The sequence below is a fragment of the Rhinopithecus roxellana genome, chromosome 11 (genome assembly GCF_007565055.1).
Source record: "Rhinopithecus roxellana isolate Shanxi Qingling chromosome 11, ASM756505v1, whole genome shotgun sequence".
Lineage (NCBI taxonomy): Eukaryota > Metazoa > Chordata > Mammalia > Primates > Cercopithecidae > Rhinopithecus > Rhinopithecus roxellana.
In genome coordinates, this window is record NC_044559.1 from 22,153,432 (window position 1) to 22,179,563 (window position 26,132).

At 44.4% G+C, this 26,132-nt stretch overlaps 1 protein-coding gene and 1 non-coding gene across 2 annotated transcripts in view; both read left to right on the forward strand.

Moving 5' to 3' along the window:
• PCGF6 (polycomb group ring finger 6) overlaps nt 1-17,832 on the forward strand; it is a 49,151-nt gene extending 31,319 nt beyond the window's left edge. The window contains exons 9-10 of the mRNA XM_010356194.1: nt 6,068-6,154; nt 16,670-17,832. Coding sequence (XP_010354496.1) covers nt 6,068-6,154; nt 16,670-16,726 — 144 coding nt within the window. The 3' untranslated portion in view covers nt 16,727-17,832. The remainder of the gene's footprint in view (nt 1-6,067; nt 6,155-16,669) is intronic.
• Nucleotides 7,740-7,873, forward strand: LOC115900588. Its single transcript, XR_004060260.1, has one exon. It is a non-coding gene; the product is annotated as a U11 spliceosomal RNA (small nuclear RNA).
• Nucleotides 17,833-26,132: the final 8,300 nt, after the last annotated feature.

The window sequence follows — 26,132 nt, forward strand, 5'->3', positions numbered from 1 at the left end:
TTATTTGGTGTATGATATTAGCCTTCTATTAAATTTAGTTTCCAAATAATTTTTTAAGGACTAATATATGATGTTTCCTTACCATTTATTATATATTGTTACTCAATTGAGGGTCTATGTATTTGACCTTAGGAGTACAAAGATGAGACAAAATTCATGCCATCAGGGGACTCCGAGTTTTATAGGAAAGATATATAAGTAAACAACTAACTGACAATAGGATGTAATGAATGCAACAGTAGAGATAACACAAAAATGAATGATTTAACTCAGGAATGGGATTGAAGAACAGATAGGAATTTGCCAGACACACAGAAAAAAAGAACTTAATAGCAGAGAAAAGAGTATGTATGGCCGGGTCTGGTATGGCCGGGTCTGGTGGTTCATGCTTGTAATCCCAGCACTTTGGGAGGCCAAGGCAGGCGCATCACAAGGTCAAGAGATCAAGACCATCCTGGCCAACATGGTGAAACCCCATCTCTACTAAAAATACAAAAAAAAATTAGCTGGGCATGGTGGTACGCCTATAGTCCCAGCTACTTGGGAGGCTGAGGCAGGAGAATCGCTTGAACCCAGGAGGCAGAGGTTGCAGTGAGCCGAGATCCCGCCACTGCATTCCAGCCTGGGAGACAGAGTGAGACTCCATCTCAAAAAAAAAAAAAAAAAAAGAGTATGTGTGATCAAAGGAATGAGCCAGTGTGGCTTATCAAAGCACATTGATTGAAAAATCTTCACTTGGAAGCTCTAGCATGATCTTGCTTTTAAAAAGATACGGACTTTTTCTCCTTTTAATAAGACTACTTTCATGGTCTGATTTCTTCTCTGAGATTCAAAAATATTTTTGTTATCTCTTCTTGATACTACAGAGGGTAAGATATTATGCACAAAAAGTTCATGTATCAGCCTTGAGGCTGCTGTCGTTAGAAGGACTTGCTTACAAAGCTGGCCTTTGGCTGTCTGGGAACTAGGCCTGCAAAAAGTTTCCTACACTAATATGAAAAGTTTCCTAACTGCAATTTGGTAGTTGTTAGACAGCGAGTGCCAACTAAACCAACTTTTTTTTTTTCCTTTTTTCTTTTTTTTTTCCAGACGGAGTCTCGCTCTGTTGCCCAGGCTGGAGTGCAGTGGCACCATCTTGGCTCACTGCAGCCTCTGCCTCCCAGGTTCAAGCCATTCTCTGCCTCAGCCTCCCGAGTAGCTGGGATTACAGGCGACTGCCACCATGCCTGTCTAATTTTTTTGTATTTTTAGTAGAGACGGGGTTTTACTGTCTTGGCCAGGCTGGTCTTTAACTGCTGACCTTGTGATCTGGCTGCCTCGGCCTCCCAAAGTGCTGGGATTACAGGTGTGAGCCACCGTGCCCGGACTTTTTTTCCTTTTTTTTTTTTTTTGAAATGGAGTCTCCCTCTGTTACCCAGGCTAGAATGCAGTGGCGCGATCTCGGCTCACTGCAACTTCTGGCTCCCAGGTTCAAGTGATCCTCCTGCCTCAGTCTCCTGAGTAGCTGGGATTACAGGTGTCCGCCACCATGCCCGGCTAATTTTTGTCTTTTTTGTAGAGATGGGGTTTTGCCACGTTAGCCAGGCTGGTCTCGAACTCCTTACCTCAGATGATCTGCCCTCCTCGGCCTCCCAAAGTGCTGGGATTATAGGCATAAGCCACCGCACCTGGCTGATCCCATTTTTTTTTAAAGCAAAAAATGAATAACAACCCCATATACACCCATATAGTGTTCTAGGACCATACACATCAAACTCTTAGAAACTGACTAACCCCAGCTGAGTGTGGTGGCTCATGCCTGCAATCCCAGCACTTTGGGAGGCCAAGGTGGGCGGATCACCTGAGTTCGGGAGTTCGAGACCAGCCTGACCAACATGAGAAACCCCGTGTCTACTAAAAATAGAAAATTAGCCACACATGGTGATGCATGCCTGTAATCCCAGCTACTTGGGAAGCTGAGGCAGGAGAATCGCTTGAACCTGGGAGAGGCACAGTTTGCAGTGAGCCAAGGTTGTGCCATTGCCCTCCAACCTGGGCAACAAGAGCGAAACTCCATCTCAAAAAGAAAGAAAAAAGAAACTGACCACCCTCTAGGGGTTAAGGTTGAAGTGAGGATTTATCATTCTATTTTCTACATTTTTTTTTAAGTTTGTTACTGTATACCTGTCTGTTTTTATTTTATTTATTTATTTTTTTGAGATGAGATTTCATTCTGTCGCCCAGGCTAGGGGTGGAGTGGTGCGATCATATCTCACTGCCTCAAACTCAAGCAGTCCTCCTGCCTCAGCTTCCCAAGCAGCTAAGATTATAGATGAGAGCCACAGTACGCAGCACCTCAGTGTTTTCTGAATTTGTTACAGTGAATTATTTTTTAAAGATTTTTGTAAAGCTTTTTACAAAAAAAGTAAAGATCTGTAAAAATTCAAAGTTGAAAATACAGTAATAATACCATGAATGTATACCATGTGGTAAAGCCTACTAAGAGTGATGGTTTTTGGATTGCTAAATATTTAATGAAACATAGGCCCAGTGCTTTGGCTCATGCCTGTAATCCCAGCACTTTGGGAGCCTTAGGTGGGCGGATCACCTAAGGTCAGGAGTTTGAGACCAGGCTGGCCAACATGGGGAAATCCCATCTCTACTAAAAATACAAAATTTAGGCCGGGCGCGGTGGCTCAAGCCTGTAATCCCAGCACTTTGGGAGGCCGAGACGGGCGGATCACGAGGTCAGGAGATCGAGACCATCCTGGCTAACACGGTGAAACCCCGTCTCTACTAAAAATACAAAAAACTAGCCGGGCGAGGTGGCGGGCGCCTGTAGTCCCAGCTACTCGGGAGGCTGAGGCAGGAGAATGGCGTGAACCCGGGAGGCGGAGCTTGCAGTGAGCTAAGATCCGGCCACTGCACTCCAGCCCGGGCGACAGAGCAAGACTCTGTCTCAAAAAAAAAAAAAAAAAAAAAAAAATACAAAATTTAGCCAGGTGTGGTGGTGTGCCCTTGTAATCCCAGCTACTCGGGAGGCTGAGGCACGAGAATCGCTTCATCCTGAGAGGCAGGGGTTGCAGTGTGTTGAGATTGCGCCACTGCACTCCAGCCTGGGTGACAGAGTGAGACTGTAGTCTAAAAAAAAAAAAAAAAAGAAAAGAAAAGAAAAATTAATAAAACAATGATAGTACCACATTCTTTAATTTTTTATGGATCTGAGTTCTGTGTGCAAGATCTCACATCATTACTTTTAAGTCATTTTGGAAATACCACTCTAAAAACAGGTGACAGGCTAGATTTGGCCCTTGAGTATGCCATCCTGGGTTCTATCTCATAATTCTATATAATCTCAGATTAGTAACAACGTTTGCATTTTAGACTTACTAGCTTTTAAATTGACAGAGTGGTATTTGCAAAATGAAAGCACAGCCACACTGTGGCTGCTTTTGTGCTATAACAGCTGAATTGAAGAGTTATAACAGAGATGCTGTGGCCCACAAAGCCTAAAGCATTTATTATTTGGCCCTTTGCAGAAAAGGTTTGCCAACCCCTGAGATGGCATTTAGGCTTTGGAGAAAGTTAGACCTTGCACAGACCTGGTTTCATATCTGAACTTTGCTGTTTACTAGCTTTGTGACCTCAGGAAAGTTTAATGTCTTCACTTCTTAGTTTCCCTATCTGTAAAATTGGAATTGTAGTCACCTAGTTCATAGGCATATGAGGATTAGATAACACATACCAAATACATATGTAACTTATTGTACATAGTGGCTGCTCATTTAAATGCAGCTGCTATTACTGTTCTTTCCCAACCATGCTGAAAGTTTTTAGAGTTTAACATGTTGACAGTGTATAGAATTTATTGGAGTAAACAGTATTTGAAGATAAGTCTGGCTAGGAGGTGGTTTTAGTGGTTTAAGCCTACGGGCAGTAGTTGAAAGGTATGATATGAATTCAAGAGACAGGAAGAAAGAAGCAATAGGACTTTGTAATTGATTGTATGTAAGAAGAAAGGAAAAGGAGAAAGAGGAAGCAGAGGTGACATTCTGGTATGGAAGACAAAGAGAAATTTCATACCATAATCTAAATAGTAATGTTAGGAGATGGAGCCAGTTAAGTCATATATATATATATATATATATATATGCTGTCTGAGGGTCTAACCCCATTTTAAGGTAATAGGAAGGGAGTAGTACTCAGTGAAAGATTAAAGATTTGCATTTCTATCTTAGCAAGTAAGTATAGTAGAGTCTTAGTAAAATGTATATGTACAATATTCTCTCTAGAGAATTCTGTATAGAAGTCAATATACTGGCCGGAACACACTGGCTCACACTTGTGTTTTGGGAGGCCAAGGCAGGAGGATCACTTAAGACTAGGAGTTTGAGACAAGTCTGGGCAATATACCAGAGACCCTGTCTCTACAAAAATTAAAACACACACACACGCACACACACAGTTGGCTGGGTGCGGTGGCTCAAAACTGTAATCCCAGCACTTTGGGAGGCTGAGGCGGGCAGATCATGAGGTCAGGAGATAGATCTAGACCATCCTGGCTAACACGCTGAAACCCCGTCTCTACTAAAAATACAAAAAATTAGCCGGGCATGGTGGTGGGCGCCTGTAGTTCCAGCTACTTGGGAGGCTGAGGCAAGGGAATGGTGTGAACCCAGGAGGCGAAGCTTGCTGTGAGCCAAGATTGCACCACTGCCCTCCAGCCTGGGCAACAGAGCGAGACTCCATCTCAGAAACAAAAAACAGAAAAACACACAATTAGCCAGATGTGGTGGTGCATACCTCTAGTCCCAGCTATTTGGGTTGCTAAGGTGGGAGGATTGCCTTAGCCTAGGAGTTTGAGGCTGCAATGAGCTATGATTGGGCCACCATACTCCAGCCTGGGTGACAGAGTGATACCCTGTTTGGGGGAAAAAAAAAATATATATCTTGGAGCTTTGCAATTACTTGTTGAAATTTTTTCATCTACAAAAGTTTCCTTAGTGTGAACTTTCAGTGTTGTGCTATGATTTATATGGCATTGTTGGAAAATGAGATATTCCTCATAAGAGAATTTTTTCAAATAATGGATGACTGCCTTTTTAAGGATTAATACCTTTTAATGATTTGTTTTTTTTTTTTTTTTTTTTTGAGACGGAGTCTCGCTCTGTCACCCAGGCTGGCGTGCAGTGGCGGGATCTCGGCTCACTGCAAGCTCCGCCTCCCAGGTTCACGCCATTCTCCTGCCACAGCCTCCCGAGTAGCTGGGACTACAGGCGCCCGCCACCTCGCCCGGCTAGTTTTTTGTGTTTTTTTTTTTTCAGTAGAGACGGGGTTTCACCATGTTAGCCAGGATGGTCTCAATCTCCTGACCTCATGATCTGCCCGTCTCAGCCTCCCAAAGTGCTGGGATTACAGGCATGGGCCACCGCGCCTGGCCTTTTTTTTTTTTTTTTTAAAAGACAGAGTCTTGCTCTGTGGCCCAGGCTGGAATGCAATGGCGTGATCTCGGCTCATTGCAACCTCCGCCTCCTGGGTTCAAGTGATTCTCCTGCCTTAGCCTCCCAAGTAGCTGGGATTACAGGCACCATGATTACCACCATGCCCAGTTAATTTTTGCGTTTTTAGTAGAGACAGGATTTCACCATGTTGGCCAGGCTGGTCTGGAACTCCTGACCTCAGGTGATCTGCCCACCTCTGCCTCCCAAAGTGTTGGGATTATAGGCGTGAGCCACTGCGCCTGCCCTTAATGATTTTTATCACAGATATTTAAAAAGATGTACTTTCCTGTGCTACCTGATGTTGAATACATCCAGCATGACTTAATTTCTTTGAGATTCAGGGAAATCATTTTGAATATCAGTTGTACTGTGCTGTTGTCCTGCTGTATCCTCTAATGCTCTTTCCATGTTACCTTATTTACTTCTGTAAAAAGTTTCTAAAACTCTCTTTTCAAGAGTGTTTAATCAGCCTAAAATAAAATTGCAAAATCTAGTTTGGAAACAATTTATGTTGATTTTTTTTCTTCATTTCTTCAGATGGTATTTTGAAACAACAAATCAATCTAATACTCTCTTCATGTCCATAGGTAGATATCATCTGTGGTGATCACCTGTTGGAGCAGTATCAAACTCTAAGGGAAATCCGACGTGCAATAGGTGATGCAGCAATGCAGGTAGGTTCTAGACATATCCAGGTCTAACAAATAAGTTAGTGAAAAAACAAAGTTCCATTTATCAGTAAGTTTCCATAAATATTCTACAATTGTCTTAAAATTACCTACACTATAAATAATAATTATATTTAATATTTATCAAATGTTTACTATGTATCAGGTACTGTTCTAAATAATTTATGTAGATTAGCTTACTTATTCTTCATAATTATTGTAAGAAAGCAGGCAGTATTTTATTTCCCATTTTAAAGATAAAGGAAACTGAGTTACAGTAAGGACATATACCTTCCCACAGTCAGTGGGTGAGACAGGGCTCAGATTCTAGGCAGTCTGATTCTAAAAGCCTTGTTTTTTTCCCGCTGTCCAGTGCTATAATACAATTTTGAAGGCTTCTAGGTCAATCTATCCAGAAGGACATTTCAAGAAAAACTTGCAAGTACATATTAGGCTTTAGAGGCAAGGTTGTCCAACCCGTGGCCCTCAGGCCACATGTGGCCCAGGATAGCTTTGAATGGGGCCCAACACAAATTCATAAACTTTCTTAAAATGTGATGAGCTTTTTTTTTTTTACTATCAGCTACTGTTTGTACTGGTATATTTTATTTTTATTTATTCATTTTCTCGAGATAAGGTCTTGATCTGTTGCCCAGGCTGGAGTGCAGTGGCACTATCTCAGCTCACTGCAGCCTCTGCCTCCCAGGTTCAAGCAGTTCTCCTGCCTCAGCCTCCCTTGTAGCTGGGATTCCAGGCATGTGCCACCACACCTGGCTGATTTTTGTATTTTTAGTCAAAGCGGGGTTTCACCATGTTAGCCAGGCTTGTCTCAAACTCCTGACCTCAAGTGATCCACCCACCTTGGCCTCCCAAAGGGCTGGGATTACAGGGGTGAGCCACTCCGCCCAGCCTGTGTTAGCATATTTTATGTTGGCCAAAGACAATTCTTCCATTATGGCCCAGGGAAGCCAAAAGATTGGACACCTCTGCTGTAGAGATTCACATAGCTTTTCTTGTTCAGTAGGTAAGAACTCAAGCTAACTATTTTGATGTTTTAATTAACCTATAATGTGAAGTCTCCTGGTCAAAATAATGAAAACCAAGATAGGATCTACAAGTTTAATGAAGAGAAAACAGGACCACATATTCTAATGTATTTCTGAACCTATCGTGGAAAATTGTTTTTTTTTTTTTTTCCTGAGACTGAGTTTCACTCTTATTGCCCAGCCTGGAGTGCAATGGTATGATCTTGGCTCACCACAACCTCCGCCTCCTGGGTTCAAACAATTCTCCTGCCTCAGCCTCCCGAGTAGCTGGGTTTACAGGCATGCATCACCACACCCAACTAATTTTGTATTTTCAGTAGAGACGGGGTTTCTCTGTGTTGGTCAGACTGGTCTCGAACTCCTGACCTCAGGTGATCCACCAGCCTCGGCCTCCCAAAGTGCTGGGATTACAGGGGTGAGTCACCGCGTCTGTCCACAAAGATTGTTTTAAGAGCTATATGACTCTGTGAAGCTTATGAAGTACTAATAAAGATTTGATGAACTCTCAAACAAATTTTTGTTTGCTAGAAATATAATTCTTGGGATAAAAAGGCATTCTGCTGTGAGTGGCACACATAGGGCATCATTTGTTCTTTGTGCCAGAATCAACATCAAGAGATTTCAGAAGCACAATTTTTTGGTACTTGGGTAGCTGGTGATCATTGGTCCTGGAACCCTTACTTGTTGTGTAAATTAGACAGTTGTGACTTTGTTTTTGAGACGGAGTCTCGCTCTGTCAACAGGCTGGAGTGCAGTGGCATGATCTTGGCTCACTGCAACCTCCACCTCCCGGGTTCAAAGGATTCTCCTGCCTCAGCCTCCCGGGTAGCTGGGACTACAGGTGCCTGCCACCATGCCTGGCTAATTTTTTGTATTTTTAGTAGAGACAGGGTTTCACCGCGTTAGCCAGCATGGTCTCGATCTCCTGACCTCCTGATCCACCCGCATTAGCCTCCCAAAGTGCTGGAATTACAGGCGTGAGCCACCGCGCCCAACCGTGACTTTTTTTTTTTTCTTTTTTTTTTTTGGAGACAGTCTTGCTCTGTCACCAGGCTGGAGTGCAGTGGCGTGATCTCGGCTCACTGCACCTCCTCCTCCTGGGGTCAAGTGATTCTAGTACCTCAGCCTCCCAAGTAGCTGGGACTATAGGTGTCCCACCACACCAGCTGATTTTTGTATTTTTAGTAGAGATGAGGTTTCACCATGTTGGCGAGGCTAATCTCAAACTCCTGGCCTCAAGTGATCTGCCCACTTCAATCTCCCAAAGTGCTGGGATTACAGGCATGAGCCACCACACCTGGCTGACAGTCTTGGCCTGTTGGGTAAATCCAGGTTTCTGCTCCCTCTTAGGGCTGTGTGGTGTGATGCACGTTTCTAGGTTATGTGATTGTGTGGTTTGTTGTATTAAATGTTGTGGGTGATTATAACACGAGGACAAACATTTTGTGTATCTAAGTATAGAAAACATATGGTAAAGATCTCTATTAAAGACAAGAAATGCGGCTAGGTGCGGTGGTGGCTCATGCCTATAATCCCAGCACTTTGGGAGGTGGGGTGGGAGAATCACTTCAAGCCTGGGAGGTCGCAGCTGCAATGACCCATGAGTGACTCTGTACTCCAGTGTGGGCAACAGAGCAGGACCATGTCTCAAAAAAAAAAAAAAGAGGCCGGGCACAGTGGCTCACACCTGTAATCCCAGCACTTTCGGAGGCAGAGGCAGGCAGATCATTTGAGGTCAGGAGTTTGAGATCATCCTGGCCAACATCCTGAAACCCCATCTCTACTAAAAATACAAAAATTAGCTGGGCATAGTGGCAGGTGCCTAGCTGGGAGGCTGAGGCAGGAGAATTGCTTGAACCCAGGAGGCAGAGATTGCGGTGAGCCAAGATTGCACCACTGCACTCCAGCCTGGACGGCAGAGCAAGACTTCATTTCAAAAAGAAAAGTAATTCTTGGCCAGGCATAGTGGCTTGCTCCTATAATCCTAACACTTTGTGGGGCCGAGACATTTGACCCCAGGAGTTCCAAGACTGCCTGGGCAATATAGCGAGTCTCGTCTTTACAAAGGATAGAAAAATTAGCAGACACAGTTGTGCATACCTGTGGTCCCAGTTATTGGGGAGGCTGAGGCAGGGGGATTGTTTGAGTCCAACAGTTCAAGACCAGCTTAGACAATGTGATGAAACCCCATCTCTACAAAAAAATACAAAAATTAACCAGGTGTGGTGGCACATGCCTATAGTCCCAACTACTTAGGAGGCTGAAGAGGGAGAAGATTGATTGACCCAGGAGGTTGAGGTTGCAGTGATCCATGATCACACCACTGCACTCCAGCGTGGGTGACAGAGTGAAACCCTTTTTCAAAAAAAAAAAAAGAAAAGAAATATAATTCTTTTTTTTTTGGTATCATTGCCTATGTTCATTTGTCTCAGTGGAACAACTGCTCAAAAGAAGATATGAATATTATATGAATTATCTTTTTTTCTTGTCCTCACAATCTGTTCCCAAGAATTATTTTCTTAATGTAAGTTATACAGTTCCTTGGAAGAAGCAGAAAATATACACACATGCGTAGTTATATGTGCATAATATACATATGATATATTTTAATTGACATGTAATGAAATACATGAGTTTCAACAAATACCTATGTGTTTAACTCAAACCCCTCCTTCACATACAGAACTTTTCTGTCACTCCCAGAGAGTTCTCTCATGCTCCTTCCCAGTTAATTCTTCTCCCTAGCACCAAGGCAACCATTGTTTTGATTTTGTCACCAGAGATGAGTTTTTTCTTTTCTTTCTTTCTTTTTTTTTTTTTTTTTAAGACAAGGTCAGGCCAGGTGTGGTGGCCCACGCCTGTAATCCCAGCACTTTGGGAGGCTGAGGTGGGGGGGGGATCACCTGAGGTCAAGAGTTCGAGACCAGCCTGGCTAACATGGTGAAACCCCACCTCTACTAAAAATACAAAAAATTAGCCGGGCATGGTGGTGGACGCCTGTAATCCCAGCTACTCGGGAGGCTGAGGCAGGGAATTGCTTGAACCCGGGAGGCAGAGGTTGCAGTGAGCTGAAATCGCACGATTGCACTCCAGCCTGGGCAACAATAGCAAAACTCTTGTCTCAAAAAAAAAAAAAAAAAAAAAAAAGACAAGGTCTCACTCTGCCCAGCCTGGATTGCAGTGGCACAGTCATGGCTCCGTGTAGCCTCAACCTGGGGGGCTCAATTGATATCTTCCCACCTCAGCCTCCCAAGTAGCTGGGACTACAGACGTTACAGATGTGCACCACCACATCTGGCTATTTTTTTAATTTTTTGTAGAGATGGGGTTTTGCCATGTTGCCCAGGCTGGTTTTGAACTCCTGAGATCAAGCAATCAGCCACCTCAGCCTTCCAAAGTGCTGGGATTATAGGTGTGAGCCACCATGCCTGACCTCTGTTTTTTGAAATAACAGTTTTGTTAAGATGTAATTCACATAATGTATTAGTCCATTCTCACATTGTTATAAAGAAATACCTGAGACTGGGTGATTTATAAATAAAACAGGTTTAATTGTCTCACAGTTCTGCAGGCTATACAGGAATCATAGCAGCTTAGCTACCAATCATGGCTGAAGGCAAGGACATGATAGGAACCAGGAGCAATTGAGAGAATGAAGAGGGAAGTGCTAGACGCTTTTAAACAACTATATCACACAAGGGGAAATTGTGCTAAACCATTCATGAGAAATCCAACTCCGTGATCCAATCACCTCCCACCAGGCCTCACTTGCAACATTGGGGATTATAATTCAACATGAGATTTGGTGAGGACACAGATCCAAACCATATCATTCCACCCAAATCATGCCCCCCGCCCAAATCTCATGTCCTCACATTTCAAAATACAATCATGATTTCCCAATAGTCCCTGCCAAAGTCTTAACTCACTTCCAGCATTAACTCAAAATTCCAAAGTCTCATCTGAGACAAGGCTAGTTCCTACTGCCTATGAGCCTGTCAAATAAAAAACAAGTTAATTACTTCCAGGATACAATGGGGGTATAAACATTGGGCAAATAACTCTCATTCCAAAAGGGAGAAATTGGCCAAAAGAATGAGGCTATATGCCCCCATGCAAGTCTGGAACACAGAACAGCAGCCATTAATTTTTTTATTTTTATTTATTTATTTTCTTTTTGAGATGGAGTCTCTCTCTCTGTCACTCAGGTTGGAGTGCAGTAGCGTGATAGGCTCACTGCAACCTCTGCCTCCCGGACTCAAGTGATTCTTCCACCTCAGCCTCCCAGCTTGCTGGGACTGCAGGTGCACACAACCAAACCTGGCTAATTTTTGTATTTTTTTGTAGAGATGGGGTTTTCACCATGTTGCCCAGGCTGGTCTCAAACTCCTGGGCTCAGGCAATCTGCCTGCCTCAGCTTTCCAAAGTGCTGGGATTATAGGCGTGAGCCTCCATGCCTGGTCCTCATTAAATCTTAAAGCTCAAAATTAGCCAGGCATGGGTACACTACTGTAATCCCACCTACTTGGGAGGCTGAGGCAGGAGAATTGCTTGAACCTGGGAGGCACAGGTTGCAGTGAGCAGAGATCACACCACTGCACTCCGGCCTGGGCAACAGAGCAAGACTGTCTCAGAAAAAAAAAAAACCCTAAAATCTCCTTTGTCTCCCCACCCTACATCCATGGTACATTGGTGCAAGGGGTGGGTTCTCAAGGCCTTGAGCAGCTCCAACCCTGTGACCTTGCAGGGTTTGGGCCCCATGGCTTCTCTCACCAGCTAGTGTTGAGTGCCTATGGCATTTTCAAACACAGGGTGCAAGCTGTCAGTGGATCTATCATTCTGGGATCTGGAGGACAGTGGCCCTCTTCTCACAGCACCACTGGGCAGTTCCCCATTGGATACCCTGTGTGGGGGCTCCAACCCCATGTTTCCCCTCCGCACTGCCCTAGTAGAGGTTCTCCATGAGGTCTCTGCCACTGCAGCAGGCTTCTGCCTAGACACCCAGGCTGGTCTTGAACTCCTGACCTCAAGTGATCTGCTTGCCTCAACTTCCCAAACTGCTGGGATTCCAGGCATGAGCCAGCATGCCCGGCCAAAAAGAACATTTTAATTAATTTTATTTTTAGAAATTCAATAAAGATTTCCACAATAAACCATAGTCATTAAGTCTACAAATACATATGCAGTTATGCATCACCTAACAATAGGGATATGTTCTGAGAAATGCATTGTTAGGCGATTTAATGATTGTGCAAGCATCACAGAATGTACTCAGGTTAGGCATGGCTCATGCCTGTAATCCCAGTACTCTGGGAAACCGAGGCATTAGGGTCATTTGAGCCCAGGAGTTTGAGACCAGCCTGGGCAACATGCTGAAACCCTGTCGCTACAAAAAATATAAAAACTGGCAGGACATGGTGGTGTGCACCTGTAGTCCCAGCTATTTGGGAGGCTAAGGTGGCAAGATCAATTTAAGCCTGGGAATTCAGGGCTGTGGTAAGCTCTGATCATTCATGCCCCTCTGTGCAACAGAGCAAGACCCTGTCTCAAAATAATAAATGAATGAAATAAACTTTTTTTCTTTCTTTTTTTTGAGACAGGGTCTTGCTGTGTAGTCTTGCTGTGTTGTCCAGGTTTGAGTGCAGTGGCATGAACATGGTTCACCGTAGCCTCAACCTCCTGGGCTCAAGTGATCCTCCTGCCTCAGCCTTCTGTGTAGCTGGTTACCAGAGGTGTGCCACTGGCTAATTTTTAAATTTTTTGTAGAGATGGGGGTCTCACTTTGTTGCCCAGGCTGGTCTTGAACTCCTGAGCTCAAGTGATACTCCAGCCTCAGCCTCCCAAAGTGCTGGGATTACAGGCATGAGCCATGAGCCACCACACCTGGCCTTGAGTTTAATTTTTTTTTTTTTTTTTTTTTTTTGAGACAGGGTCTGTCGCTGTCACCTAGGCTGGAGTGCAGTGGCATGATTTTGGCTCACTGCAACCTCTGCCTCCCAGGCTCAAGTGATCCTCCCATCTCAGCCTCTTGAGTAGCAGGAAATATAGGCATGTGCCACCATGCCTGGCTAATTTTTGTATTTTTTGTAGAGACGGGGTCTCACTATGTTGCCCAGTGTGGTCTTGAACTCCTGGGCTCAGGTGATCCACCTGCCTTGACCTCCCAAAGTACTAGGATTATAGGCATGAGCCCCTGCACCTAGCCTTGAGTTTAAATTTCTTTAGATGGACATCTGCTCTCTCTGGTTTACCACTGGTCTTCAACATTCCCTATTGACTTCACATACCTAACTTATGTATTCATTTATGTTACTGTCCTGGCCCTTGTGGGCACTTGAGTTTGTGAATCCTTTTCTAGAATTCTGGTGAGTTTTTACTGTAATTGCCAGGAACACAAACCAGATTGCCATGAGTTGAGAACTGAGAAAGTGGAGCCATGGAAAAGCTTAGCAAAGAAGCAAAAGAGAGTAATAGCCAGAGCAGCACTGGAAATACAGGATATATGAGCTGCAACCCCTTCTCTGTGTTGCTCAATTCAGGTCTGTGGCACATTTCCCAATGACCTTTCCTTTTAGCTAGTTATCCAGTATGCAGGAAATTAGAAATAGTCCCTTACAAAGGTGGATTATGGCCAGGCATGGTGGCTCATGCCTGTAATTCCAGCATTTTGGGAGGCCGAGGCAGGTGGATCACCAGAGGTCGGGAGTTCAAGACTAGCCTGACCAACATGGAGAAACCCTGTGTCTACTCAAAATACAAAAATTAGCAGGGGGTGGTGACGCCTGCCTGTAATCCCAGCTACTTGGGAGCCTGAGGCAGAAGAATCACTTGAACCCGGGAGGCAGAGATTGCAGTGAGCCAAGATCGTACCATTGCACTCCAGCCTGGGCAAGAGAGCGAAACTCCGTCTCAAAAAAAGAAAAGGTAGATTGCTTGCCGGATGCAGCCTTGGTGAGAGCCAAAGAATTAAGACCTGGTATCAAGAAAGGAGATGGAACCCCATAAAAAGTAGATAAAAAGACTTGGATACATAGCATCTGGAATCATATAGTATGGGGGTTAAGTTGCACAACTGCCCCGAGGGCATTCATTACTTTTTTTTTTTTTTTTTTGAGACGGAGTCTCACCCTGTCGCCCGAGCTGGAGTGCAGTGGCCGGATCTCGGCTCACTGCAAGCTCCGCCTCCCGGGTTCACGCCATTCTCCTGCCTCAGCCTCCCGAGTAGCTGGGACTACAGGCGCCTGCCACCTCGCCCGGCTAGTTTTTTGGGTTTCTTTTTTAGTAGAGACGGGGTTTCACCAGGCTAGCCAGGATGGTCCCGATCTCCTGACCTCGTGATCCGCCCGTCTCGGCCTCCCAGAGTGCTGGGATTACAGGCCATTACTCTTTTAAAAAACTCTTTTTCCTTTTTTTTTAAAACAAAAATTATGTAAGTAGAGAAGGGGTTTCACCATGTTGCCCAGGCTGATCTTGAACTTTCTGTCTCAAGTGATCCGCCCTCTTCGGACTCTCAAAGTGTTGGGATTACAGGCATGAGCCGCTGCACCCAGCTGAGGGCATTCTTTAAGGAAGAAGTAAAACATATATATTTTAGGCTTTCATTAAATGAGTAAGTGTTTCAAAGCTTAATCAATTATTATAGTGGTGAGCTGCATTTATGTGGAAATGAACAGATCTGTGATGCGTTGTAGTAGTTGAGTCTTTTTTGGGACATCTAATGCTTAAGTAGTCTATTAAGTCTAGGGCCGGGTGCGGCGTGTCACGCCTGTAATCCCAGCACTTTGGAAGACTGAGGTGGGCGGATCACTTGAGGTCAGGAGTTCGAGACCAGCCTGGCCAACATGGTGAAACCCTGTCTCTACTAAAAATACAAAAATTAGCCAGGCATGATGGCAGGCCCCTGTCATCCCAACTGGTCAAGAGACTGAGGCAGGAAAATCGCTAGAACCTAGGAAGCGGAGGTTGCAGTGAGCCGAGATCGCGCCACTGCACTCCAGCCTGGTGACAGAGCCAGACTCCATCTCAAAAAAAAAAAAAAAAAGTCTGGGCTGGATGTTTACCTCGCACCTGTAATCCCACACTTTGGAAAGCCAATATGGGGGGATTGCTTGAAGCTCAAGAGTTTGAGACCAGCCTGGGTGACGTAGCAAGACCTCGTTTATACTGGGAAAAAAAATTTTTTTAAAGTAGCCAGGCATGGTGGCACATGCGTATGGTCCCAGCTAGTTGAGAGGCTGAGGTTCGAGGATCACTTGAGCCTGGGAGATTGAGGCTGCAGTGAGCTATGATCACGCCACTGCACTCCAGCCTGGGCAACAGAGTGAGACCCTGTCTCAAAAAAAAAAAAGTCACTGTGGAAGGAAAAGTGTATCTCTTTTAGTTCATTTTGGAGAATCGTTTGATTAACTGTGTCTACGTGATAGTTTCAGAATTAGGTCCTGAGAATCATTAAAAAGACACATTGTCAGGCTGGTCTAGATGGCTCATGCTTGTAATCCCGTCACTTTGGGAGTCTGAGGCAGGCAGATTGTTTGAGCCCAGCCTATGCAACATGGTGAAACCCTGTCTCCTACAAAAAATACAAGTGAGCCTGGTGGTGGTGCATGTCTATCGTCCCAGCTATTCATGAGGCTGAGGTGGGAGGATTGCTTGAACCCAGTTGGTCAAGGCTGCAGTGAGTCCAGATTTGGCCACTGAACTCCAGCCTGGGCAACACAGCAAGACCCTGTCTTCAAAAAAAAAAAAAAAAAATTGGGGCTGGGTGTCGGGTCAGGTGTTCTGGTTCACAACTGTAATCCCAGCACTTTGGGAGGCTGAGGCAGGAGGATCATCTGAGATTAGGAGTTCGAGACCAGCCTGTCCAACATGGCAAAACCCTCCCTCTACTAAAAATATGGAAATTAGCCAGGCATGGTGGCATGCACCTGTAATTGCAGCTACTTGGTAGGCTGAGGCAGGAGAATTGCTTGAACCTGAGAGGCATAGGTTGCAGTGAGCAGAGATCGCACCACTGCTCTCCAGCCTGGGCAACAGAGCAAGAATCTGACTTGAAAAATACATACATACATACAAGAATCTGACTTGAAAAATACATACATACATACATATATACATACGTACATACATACAAACAAAAATTAGCTGGGTGTGGTGGTGGGTGCCTGTAATCCCAGCGACTCGGGAGGCTGAGGCAGGAGAATTGCTTGAACCTGGGAGGCAGAGGTTGCAGTGAGCCGAGATTGCTTCACCACTCCAGCCTGGGCAACAGAGTGAGACTCCGTCTCAAAAAAAAAAGCACATTCACAAGGAGTGTTTGGTGAATAAGAATCTATATGGTCCACTTATTTTCTTTAAATTAAAGAATTTCACCTTAGTGTTAGATTATTTAAAAAAAAAAAAAAAAGCCAGCTTTGACTTGATTATTTGCATTACTGGTTTGAAAGAACTGCAAAATCGTCTTTTTCTCCCTTTTCAGGATGGTCTGCTTGTCCTTCATTATGGTCTTGTAGTTTCTCCTCTGAAGATAACTTGAAGATTCTAGGCACATTATGAGGAGGGAAACAAAGGAGGTTTCTGCAGGACTGCATCTCACCAAAGATTTCCATGAAATGTAATTGCTACCACTTTGCTATTCAAGACATAACTTACCTATTTTTAGCACCAAGAATTGTAGCATTTATAAGTACAACTTGGAACGATGGAATGCATCTGTTACTAGAGACTATATATAAAAAGCAGCCAAAGCTCAGGGGAAATTTTTCAAAAATTGAATTTTAAAATTCCTTGTGATTTTAAATACTTTGACATTGATTTTGCTTCCCATCTTTGAAGTAATTGGTTAGTTTTCTTTGTTCAGCCATTTCAAGTTGGTAGTTGGGATATCTGCTCTCTGGGATGGCATCAGTTCGGCAGTCATCCTTTTGGAAGAGAAGTGTGCTTTTGAATGGAAGATTCAAAGCCAGTCTTCGTTAAACTGCAGGGTGTACTCTCAAAGACCAAAACTATTGGCCTCTTTTGTGTGTTGCCAGCATATTTTGAACTTGTATCTTTTTTTTATACCAGCAACACTACAAAGGAGAAGTTACTCATTTCAAAATGGATGAATTGTTATTGGTGAAGAGAATCTGAGTTTATGGTCTGTGCCATAAACTTTCAGTGTAATAAGACTTATTCAATACATCTTCCAATAAGGGGTGCTTCTTTGTGACAATATTTTTATTTCTGACATTCGTTTTATTTGGGTACATAGTGTGGTTGTTGATACCTTGCAATAGTATTGCTTCTGAAAGTAATAAAAAATTTTAGGAAAATTCGAGAAGTTTACAGAATTACTTATTCATTGTTTTCTTAGTCAGTTTAATGTTTATTTTTCTCATTATTTCATCACTAGAATAAAGAATAAGGGTGTTTGAGCTCACCTCCATGCAAAAACTTCAGTTTTAAAACATTATTTTGCCTAAAATTAGCATTGTGATGCTTTCTAAAAGAAATATTTTATAAACCCTGTTTCACAGCAGAATTTCTGAATCTGTATAGAGACTACTACAAAATTGGACAAAGATTGGCAATTCTTTGTAAAGAATTTGTGAATTGTGTATAAATTTCTTCTAACATTTAGTAAAAATGTATTTTAACCTATTTGGAAATGTTAGTGTTTACTGTGGGTTTTTAAAAAAATAACCAGGCCAGGGCCGGGTGCAGTGGCTCACGCTTGTAATCCCAGCACTTTGGAAGACCAAGGCAGGTGGATCACCTGAGGTCAGGAGTTCGAGACCAGCATGGCTAACATGGTTAAGCCCCGTCTCTATTAAAAATACAAAAATTAGCTGGGCATGGTGGCAGGCACTGGTAATCCCAGCTACTTGGCAGGCTGAGGAAGGAGAATTGCTTGAATTTGGGAGGCAGTGAGCCGAGATCACACCATTGCACTCCAGCCTGGGAGACAGAGTGAGACTCCATCTAAAAAAAAACCAGGTCAGGCACTGTGGCTCATGCCTGTAATCCCAGCACTTTGGGAGGCCAGACGGGCAGATCATTTGAGGTCAAATGATTCAAAACCAGCCTGGCCAACGTGGCAAAACCCCGTCTCTACTAAAAATACAAAAATTAGCTGGGCATAGTGGTGTGTGCCTATATTCCCAGCTACTTGGGAGGCTGAGGCAGGAGAATCATGAGCCCAGGAGACAGAGGTTGCAGTGAGCCGAGATTATGCCACTGCACTCCAACCTGGGCGACAGAGTGAATGAGACTCCATCTCAAAAAAAATAAAAAATAAGCCAGGCGTGGTGGCTCATGCCTGTAATCCCAGCACTTTAGGAGGCCAAGGTGGGCAGATCACTTGAGCTCAGGAGTTCGAGACCAGCCTAGGCAACATAGTGAGAGCCCACCTCTACAAAAAAAAAAATTACCTGGGCATGGTGGTGCATGGCTATAGTCCCAACTACTCAGGAGGATCAATAGCCTGGGAGGTCAAGGCTACAGTGAGCTATGATCCTGCCGCTGCACTCCAGCCTAGGCAACAGAGCAAGACACTGTCTCAAAGCCTGATCTTTAGTAGATACTTAGAATGTGCCATTTGTAACAAGTGAGTTGACCGAGAGTTGAAGAGATGTTAGTGTTTAAAGATTATTTTCTTTAGAACCCAGATTTGGTTGTTTTCAAGCATTACAGATTTTTTTTTTTTTTTTTTTGAGACCAAGTCTTAAGGCTGTCACCCAGGCTGGAGTGCAGTGGCGTGATCTCACCTCACTGCTACTTCTGCCTCCCAAATTCAAGAGATTCTTATGCCTCAGCCTCCCAAGTAGCTGGGATTACAGGCCTAGGCCACCACACACGGCTATTTTTTTTTTTTTTTTTTTGAGACAGTCTCACTGTGTTGCCCAGGCTGGAGTGGAGTGGTGCAATCTTGGCTCACTGCAATCTCCGCCTCCTGGGTTTAAGCGATTCTCCTGCCTCAGTCTCCTGAGTAGCTGGGATTACAGGCCACCCACCACCATGCCCAGCTAATTTTTTTATTTTTAGTAGAGATGGGGTTTCACCATGTTAGTCAGGCTGGTCTCGAACTCTTGACCTCGTGGACCTCATGATCCAGCTGCCTCAGCCTCCCAAAGTGCTAGGATTACAGGCGTGAGCCACTGCACCTGGCCTAATTTTTGTATTTTTTAGTAGTGACAGCTTTGGCCATGTTGGCCAGGCTGGTCTTAAACTCCTGGCCTCAAGTGATATCACCTTGGCCTCCCCAAATGCTGGGATTACAGGTGTGAGCCAACGTGCCCGACCACACAAATTTTACCATTTCAGGGAAGAGATTATCCCCACAGAGACTCAGCTGTAGAGTTGGGGTAAGCATTCACTTTCCCCCTATTTTCCTCAATAACCATCCCATTCATGACTGTAACATGGGAAAATACTTACCTCCTTAAAAGTAGAATATCAAATGTAATTATTTGATAAACACTTCTGTAATGAGCAAGTCAAGAGTGTCACTTGTTAGACATTGTGTGGACAAGAAGATTCAAAGAGGAGTGATCTATCTTCAAGGAACTCACCGTCTATGGGTTACAACACCTCTAAGAATCTAATAAAAAGCAGTTACTGGTAAGTACTGTGAGTCACAAAAACACTCTACCTTTTCTTTCCTTTTTTTTTTTTTCTTGAGACGGGAGTCTCCCTCTGTCGCTCGGGCTGGAGTGCAGTGGCCGGATCTCAGCTCACTGCAAGCTCCGCCTCCCGGGTTTACGCCGTTCTCCTGCCTCAGCCTCCCGAGTAGCTGGGACTACAGGCGCCCGCCACCTCGCCCGGCTAGTTTTTTTTTTTTTTTAGTAGAGACGGGGTTTCACTATGTTAGCCAGAATGGTCTCAATCTCCTGACCTCGTGATCCGCCCGCCTCGGCCTCCCAAAGGGCTGGGATTACAGGCTTGAGCCACCGTGCCCAGCCCCCTTTTTTTCTTTTTTTTTTTGAGATGGAGTCTTGCTCTGTCACCCAGGCTGGAGTGCAGTGGCGCAATCTCAGCTCACTGCAAGCTCCGCCTTCCGGGTTCACGCCATTCTCCTGCCTCAGCCTCCCCAGTAGCTGGGACTACAGTTGCCTGCCACCAGGCCCGGCTAATTTTTTGTATTTTTAGTACAGACAAGGTTTCACCGTGTTAGCCAGGATGGTCTCGATCTCCTGACCTCATGATCCGCCCGCCTCGGCCTCCCAAAGGGCTGGGATTACAGGCTTGAGCCACCGTGCCCAGCCCCCTTTTTTTCTTTTTTTTTTTGAGATGGAGTCTTGCTCTGTCACCCAGGCTGGAGTGCAGTGGCGCAATCTCAGCTCACTGCAAGCTCCACCTTCCGGGTTCACGCCATTCTTCTGCCTCAGCCTCCCCAGTAGCTGGGACTACAGTTGCCCGCCACCAGGCCCGGCTAATTTTTTGTATTTTTAGTACAGACGAGGTTTCACCGTGTTAGCCAGGATGGTCTCGATCTCCTGACCTCATGATCCGCCCGCCTCGGCCTCCCAAAGTGCTGGGATTACAGGCGTGAGCCACCGCACCCAGCCTTTTTTATTTTTTATTTTTATTTTTTGAGATAAAGTCTCCCTCTGTTTCCCAGGCTGAAGTGCCGTGGCATGATCTCAGCTCACTGGAGGCTCCGTCTTCCTGGCTAAAGGAATCCTCCCACCTCCGCCTCCTGAGTAACTGGGACTACAGGTGCATGCCACCACACCTGGCTAATTTTTGTATTTTTAGTGGAGTTGCAGTTTCTGCCCACCTCAGCCTCCCAAAGTGCTGGGGTTATAGTCATGAGCCACCATGTCAGGCTCAAATGCCCAGTCTTGATTCACTCAGATTCCCCCACTTACCTGTTCTCAATTTATCTCTGCTGAAGGTGCACAAGGCCCAGATACATGTGTTAGTCTTATTGTCACCACCAGCAGCATGCATTTAGTTTAGTTGAGATGAAGGTTTTTTATTTTATTTTATTTTATTATTATTATTTTTTTTGACACAGAGTCTCACTCTATCGCCCAAGCTGGAGTGCAGTGGCTCGATCTCAGCTCACTGCAACCTTTGCGTCCCGGGTTCAAGCGATACTCCTGCCTCAGCCTCCTAAAGTGCTAGGATTACAGGCATGAGCCACTGCGCCTGGCTGAAAGTTTTTTCAAAAGGAGTTTTTACTGGGAACAGAAAAAGAAACAAAACCAGATACCCAAATCTGCACAAAAGTTTACAATAGAGCATATGAAGTACAGATTCTAGAGCCTAACTTCAATGGCTAAAGAAAGATTTGTTTGATTGGGACATTTTGCAGGTCCTTTTGTTTTTGCCTAATCCCTACTGAGGTAATATTTTTATTTTTTTTTTAGACGGAGTCTCGCTCTGTCACCCAGGCTGGAGTGCTGTGGCCGGATCTCAGCTCACTGCAAGCTCCGCCTCCCGGGTTGACGCCATTCTCCTGCCTCAGGCTCCCGGGTAGCTGGGACTACAGGCGGGTAGCTGGGACTACAGACGCCGCCACCTCGCCCGGCTAGTCTTTTTGTAGTTTTTAGCAGAGACGGGGTTTCACCGTGTTAGCCAGGATGGTCTCGATCTCCTGACCTCGTGATCCGCCCGTCTCGGCCTCCCAAAGTGCTGGGATTACAGGCTTGAGCCACTGCGCCCGGCTATCTGAGGTAATATTAAGCAAAGATGCCCAGAAGAATAGTTCATGGTAGTTTTTGTTGTTGTTGTTGTTGTTGTTTTTGAGACAGTCTCATTCTGTCACCCAGGCTAGAGTGCAGTGGCACAATCTCAGCCGGCTGCAGCCTCTGCCTCCCAGGTTCAAGCAATTCTCCTGCCTCAGCCTCCCAAGTAACTGGGACCACAGGCACTCACCACCACAGCTGGCTAATTTTTGTATTCTTATTAGAAATGGGGTTTCACTATGTTGGCCAGGCTGCTCTCAAACTCCTGACCTCTGGTGATCTGCCCTCCTTGGCCTCCCAAAATGCTGGGATTACTGGCATGAGCCACTGTGCCTGGCCATTCATGGTAGTTTTAATTTGGCAAAATGGAGTGCTTAGCAGTTTTCTCTTTCCTCCTTTAAATGCCCGTTTTCTCTGTAATATAGATCTCAGTCATTTCCGCTGACCCTGGGCATCACTCTCCTTCCTCTGCGCTGCCTTTCTCTTCTGCTTGAGTCAGATGCATTCTTACCTAGTTTCCAACAGCTCTTCCTTTGGACTCCAAGCTAACACCGACCTGGACATACTCTTTCCCCTCTCCTACAGAGACTTCGTTTAGGATTCCTGAAAGTAACACCGTGGACCATTTATTTGTCCAATTCAGCTTGCCCAAAGTACGTACCCTATTATCCACTCTTAGATAAGTGTTCTCATAGTTTCACCAGGTGATATTTACTCATCAGATGTATGTGTGACTCACTGTTAAATTTTTTATTCTGTTTTTCTTTTCTTTAAAACTCTCAGCTGGGTGCAGTGGCTCACGCCTGTAATCCCAGCACTTTGGGTGGCCGAGGTGGGCGGATCACAAGGTCAGGAGTTTGAGACCAGCCTGGCCAATATGACGAAACCCATCTCTACTAAAAATACAAAAGTCAGCCGGGCGTGGTGATATGTGCCTGTAATCCCAGCTACTCAGGAGGCTGAGGCAGGAGATTTGCTTGAACCCAGGAGGCGGAGGTTTCAGTGAGCTGAGATTGCACCACTGCACTGTAGCCTGGGTGACAGAGTGAGAATCTGTCTCAAAAAAAAAAAAAAAAAAAAAACCTCTAATGATTGCAACCACTATGCTGTATTTTGTTATCTTGGAAACCTCTGATAGTAGAGAAGATTCAAGCACATGCTGATTCTGAATGTTCACCTTTGTTTTCTTTAGTAGACCATGTCTTAAGAGGAAGTCCTCATTTTTTATCCTTTTTCATTATGTTGTTGTGTACATGAGTTTGATTATTGGCTTCTTTTCAAAACTGGATTAGTGAAATCTAAATTTTATTACCTGTAGAGATTAATAGTCCCCTCACAAATGAAATGACATATTGATCTCCCAAAAGCCTGCCAAGCAGTTACTTACACAGAATGGGTATTATGGCTTGATCGATACTGCATTTTGATTTGGTGCTGATGGTGTCTGTGGTTTTACAGGGCTTCTTATTATGACACCATTTTCATTGAAATGAGAAACGATTTTTTTCTTCTAAGGTTTCTCAGGAAAGAAAAGCTAGTTGAATAATATTTTAAATTAGAAGATGAAGACAAAGGCTGCCAGAAACATTTTTTTTTCCCCAAATAGAAATAAAGGCAGGGAGCCAGGCACGGTTCTTTGTGCCTGTAATCCCAGCTACTTGGGAGGATCTCTTGACCCCAGGAGTCTGAGACTGCAGTGAGCTATAATTACAACACTGCACTCCAACCTGGGCAGCAGAATGAGACCCTGTCTTTTAAAAAAAATAAAATAGGCCGGGCACGGTGGCTCAAGCCTGTAATCCCAGCACTTTGGGAGGCCGAGACGGGCGGATCACGAGGTCAGGAGATCGAGACCATCCTGGCTAACATGGTGAAACCCCGTCTCTACTAAAAATACAAAAAACTAGCCGGGCGAGGTGGCGGGCGCCTGTAGTCCCAGCTACTCGGGAGGCTGAGGCAGGAGAATGGCGTGAACCCGGGAGGCGGAGCTTGCAGTGAGCCGAGATCAGGCCACTGCACTCCAGCCTGGGCGACAGAGTGAGACTCCGCCTCAAAAAAAAAATAATAATAAAATAAAATAAAATAAAAAAAGACATAAAGGCAGTATTGCATAGTGGTTAAGGACATAAATCACGGAGCCAGACTACAGAGCTTAAAATCCCCACTTTAGGCCAGGTGTAGTGGCTCACACCTGTAATCCCAGCACTTTGGGAGGCCAAGGCAGGCAGATCACCTGAGGTCAGGAGTTTGATACCAGCCTGACCAACATAGTGAAACCCCATCTCTACTGAAAATATAAAAATTAGCCAGGTATGGTGGCAAGCACCTGTAGTCTCAGCTACTCGGGAGGCTGAAGCAGGAGAATCGCTTGAACCCAGGAAGCAGAGGTTGCAGTGAGCCGAGATCGTGCCACTACACTCCAGTCTGACTCTGTCTCAAAAAAAAAAAAAAAAAAAAAAAACCATAAAAATTCCAGCTTTACTGCTTGCAAACTCTGTGATCTTGGACATATTATTTAACTTTTATAAACTTTAGTTTTCTTTCTCTGTAAAAGGGAACAATGGTACCTAACTCAAGGGGTTGTCATGAGAATCAAGTGAATATATAAAGCCCTGAGAACAGTACCTCACACAATCTATTATCAAGTTCAAATACAGTCCTTACATAGTCACTTCTCAGATTACTTGGCTGAGTTAGTTCCTTTCTGATGAATAAGGGGGTCCATTAATATTACAAGATTGCTGTTGAGCCATCTATTTTTTCCTTTCTTCTTTCTTACATATTTATCACCTTACCTGCTTCTATCAATAACCAGGAGAGGGATGGGGATACAGCTTGGCGATTAACATCTCAGGAGCACAAGTTGGACCTGCATTCTGCTTTCACCCTAATTCCAGTCTTAGCTCTTCTGCTTCTGCTTTATGACTAGATTATTCCATGGACAGACATTTTCAGTTGTCAGAAAGAGTTCCTGTTGTTGAGCTGAAGTCTTAGTTTAAGATAAAGTATTGTTTAGCCCCAGAGGATATCAGGAATTTTAAATGTCATGTATGAATTCTTATCCCAGGAAACCATGGAAGATTGAAATTACCCCTCTCACTTATTCATATGTGTAGCACTGCACATGAACCTGTGAGTTAAATTTGTTTTAATAAGTACTTCTAAGAAAAGATGCTACTTTTGCTGTGTGCAATAATCAGCAATTGACTAAAAGCTGCCACTCGTTAATATTCCAAAACTGTTGTCCTTATATAAATGATCTTGGTTACACTCTACTGAGCATTCTATAACCCTTAGGAGTGTGTGGTAGAGCTAGAATGAAATGTCTCAGACTCAGAACAGAGACCATTTGCCTCATTATGGGAGAGAATAGCCACGTGGTGATCCACAGTGGTTAACCAATGAGGAAGCAAGCCTAGAGACCCCTCTACGATCATTTTTCTTTGTAGCTTGAGCTTCCTCTGTTTTGTTTCATTCAGAATCCCTGAGACACTGCAAAAAAAAAGTCTTGAAATATCTGCAGTGTGACTCACTCCATTTTATCATAATTCTGCTGTGTGTGTGTGTGTGTGTGTGTGTGTGTGTGTTTTAAAGGGAATGTAAAAATGGATTTATAAATCTTAGCTGGTCTCCGCCCCCAGCTAGTAAGCCTGTGAAATATCAGCATAAAACATGGGGGAAATCAAGCCATTTTCTGGGAGATCAAGAAAGGAGGAGAGAAACTTTTTGATCTACATAGTAATCACTCCCTTCATCCTTTAAGAGTATGCAGCAGGGCATGGTAATGTAATAAAAACAGTCCTTTATTTAGCTAGATTTAGGAGCACCCACCCTTTTGAAAATGGCATGTGAGATATTTGAAAATCGCAAAATGCATGATGACTTCAACGTAACCTGTACCTTAAGTTTGAAAATGTTGCAAAGCCAGTATTGTATGTTCTATAAAGAAAAATAAAATGTCACATATGAGTTCTACTTTAAACGCCCATGAAGCCCATTCTCTGTAATTTCCATTTTAAATTACTGTGCTAACTTTCTGCTACAGGCAGGGCGTGGTGGCTCACGCCTGTAATCCCAGCATTTTGGCAGGCCAAACCAGGCAGATCACTTGAGATGAGGGGTTTGAGATCAGCCTGGACAACATGACAAAACCCCGTCTTGACAAAAACACAAAAATTAGCCAGGTGTGGTGGCACATACTTGTAATCCCAGCTGCTCAGGAGACTGAGGCATGAGAATCGCTTGAAACCAGGAAGCAGAGGTTGCGGT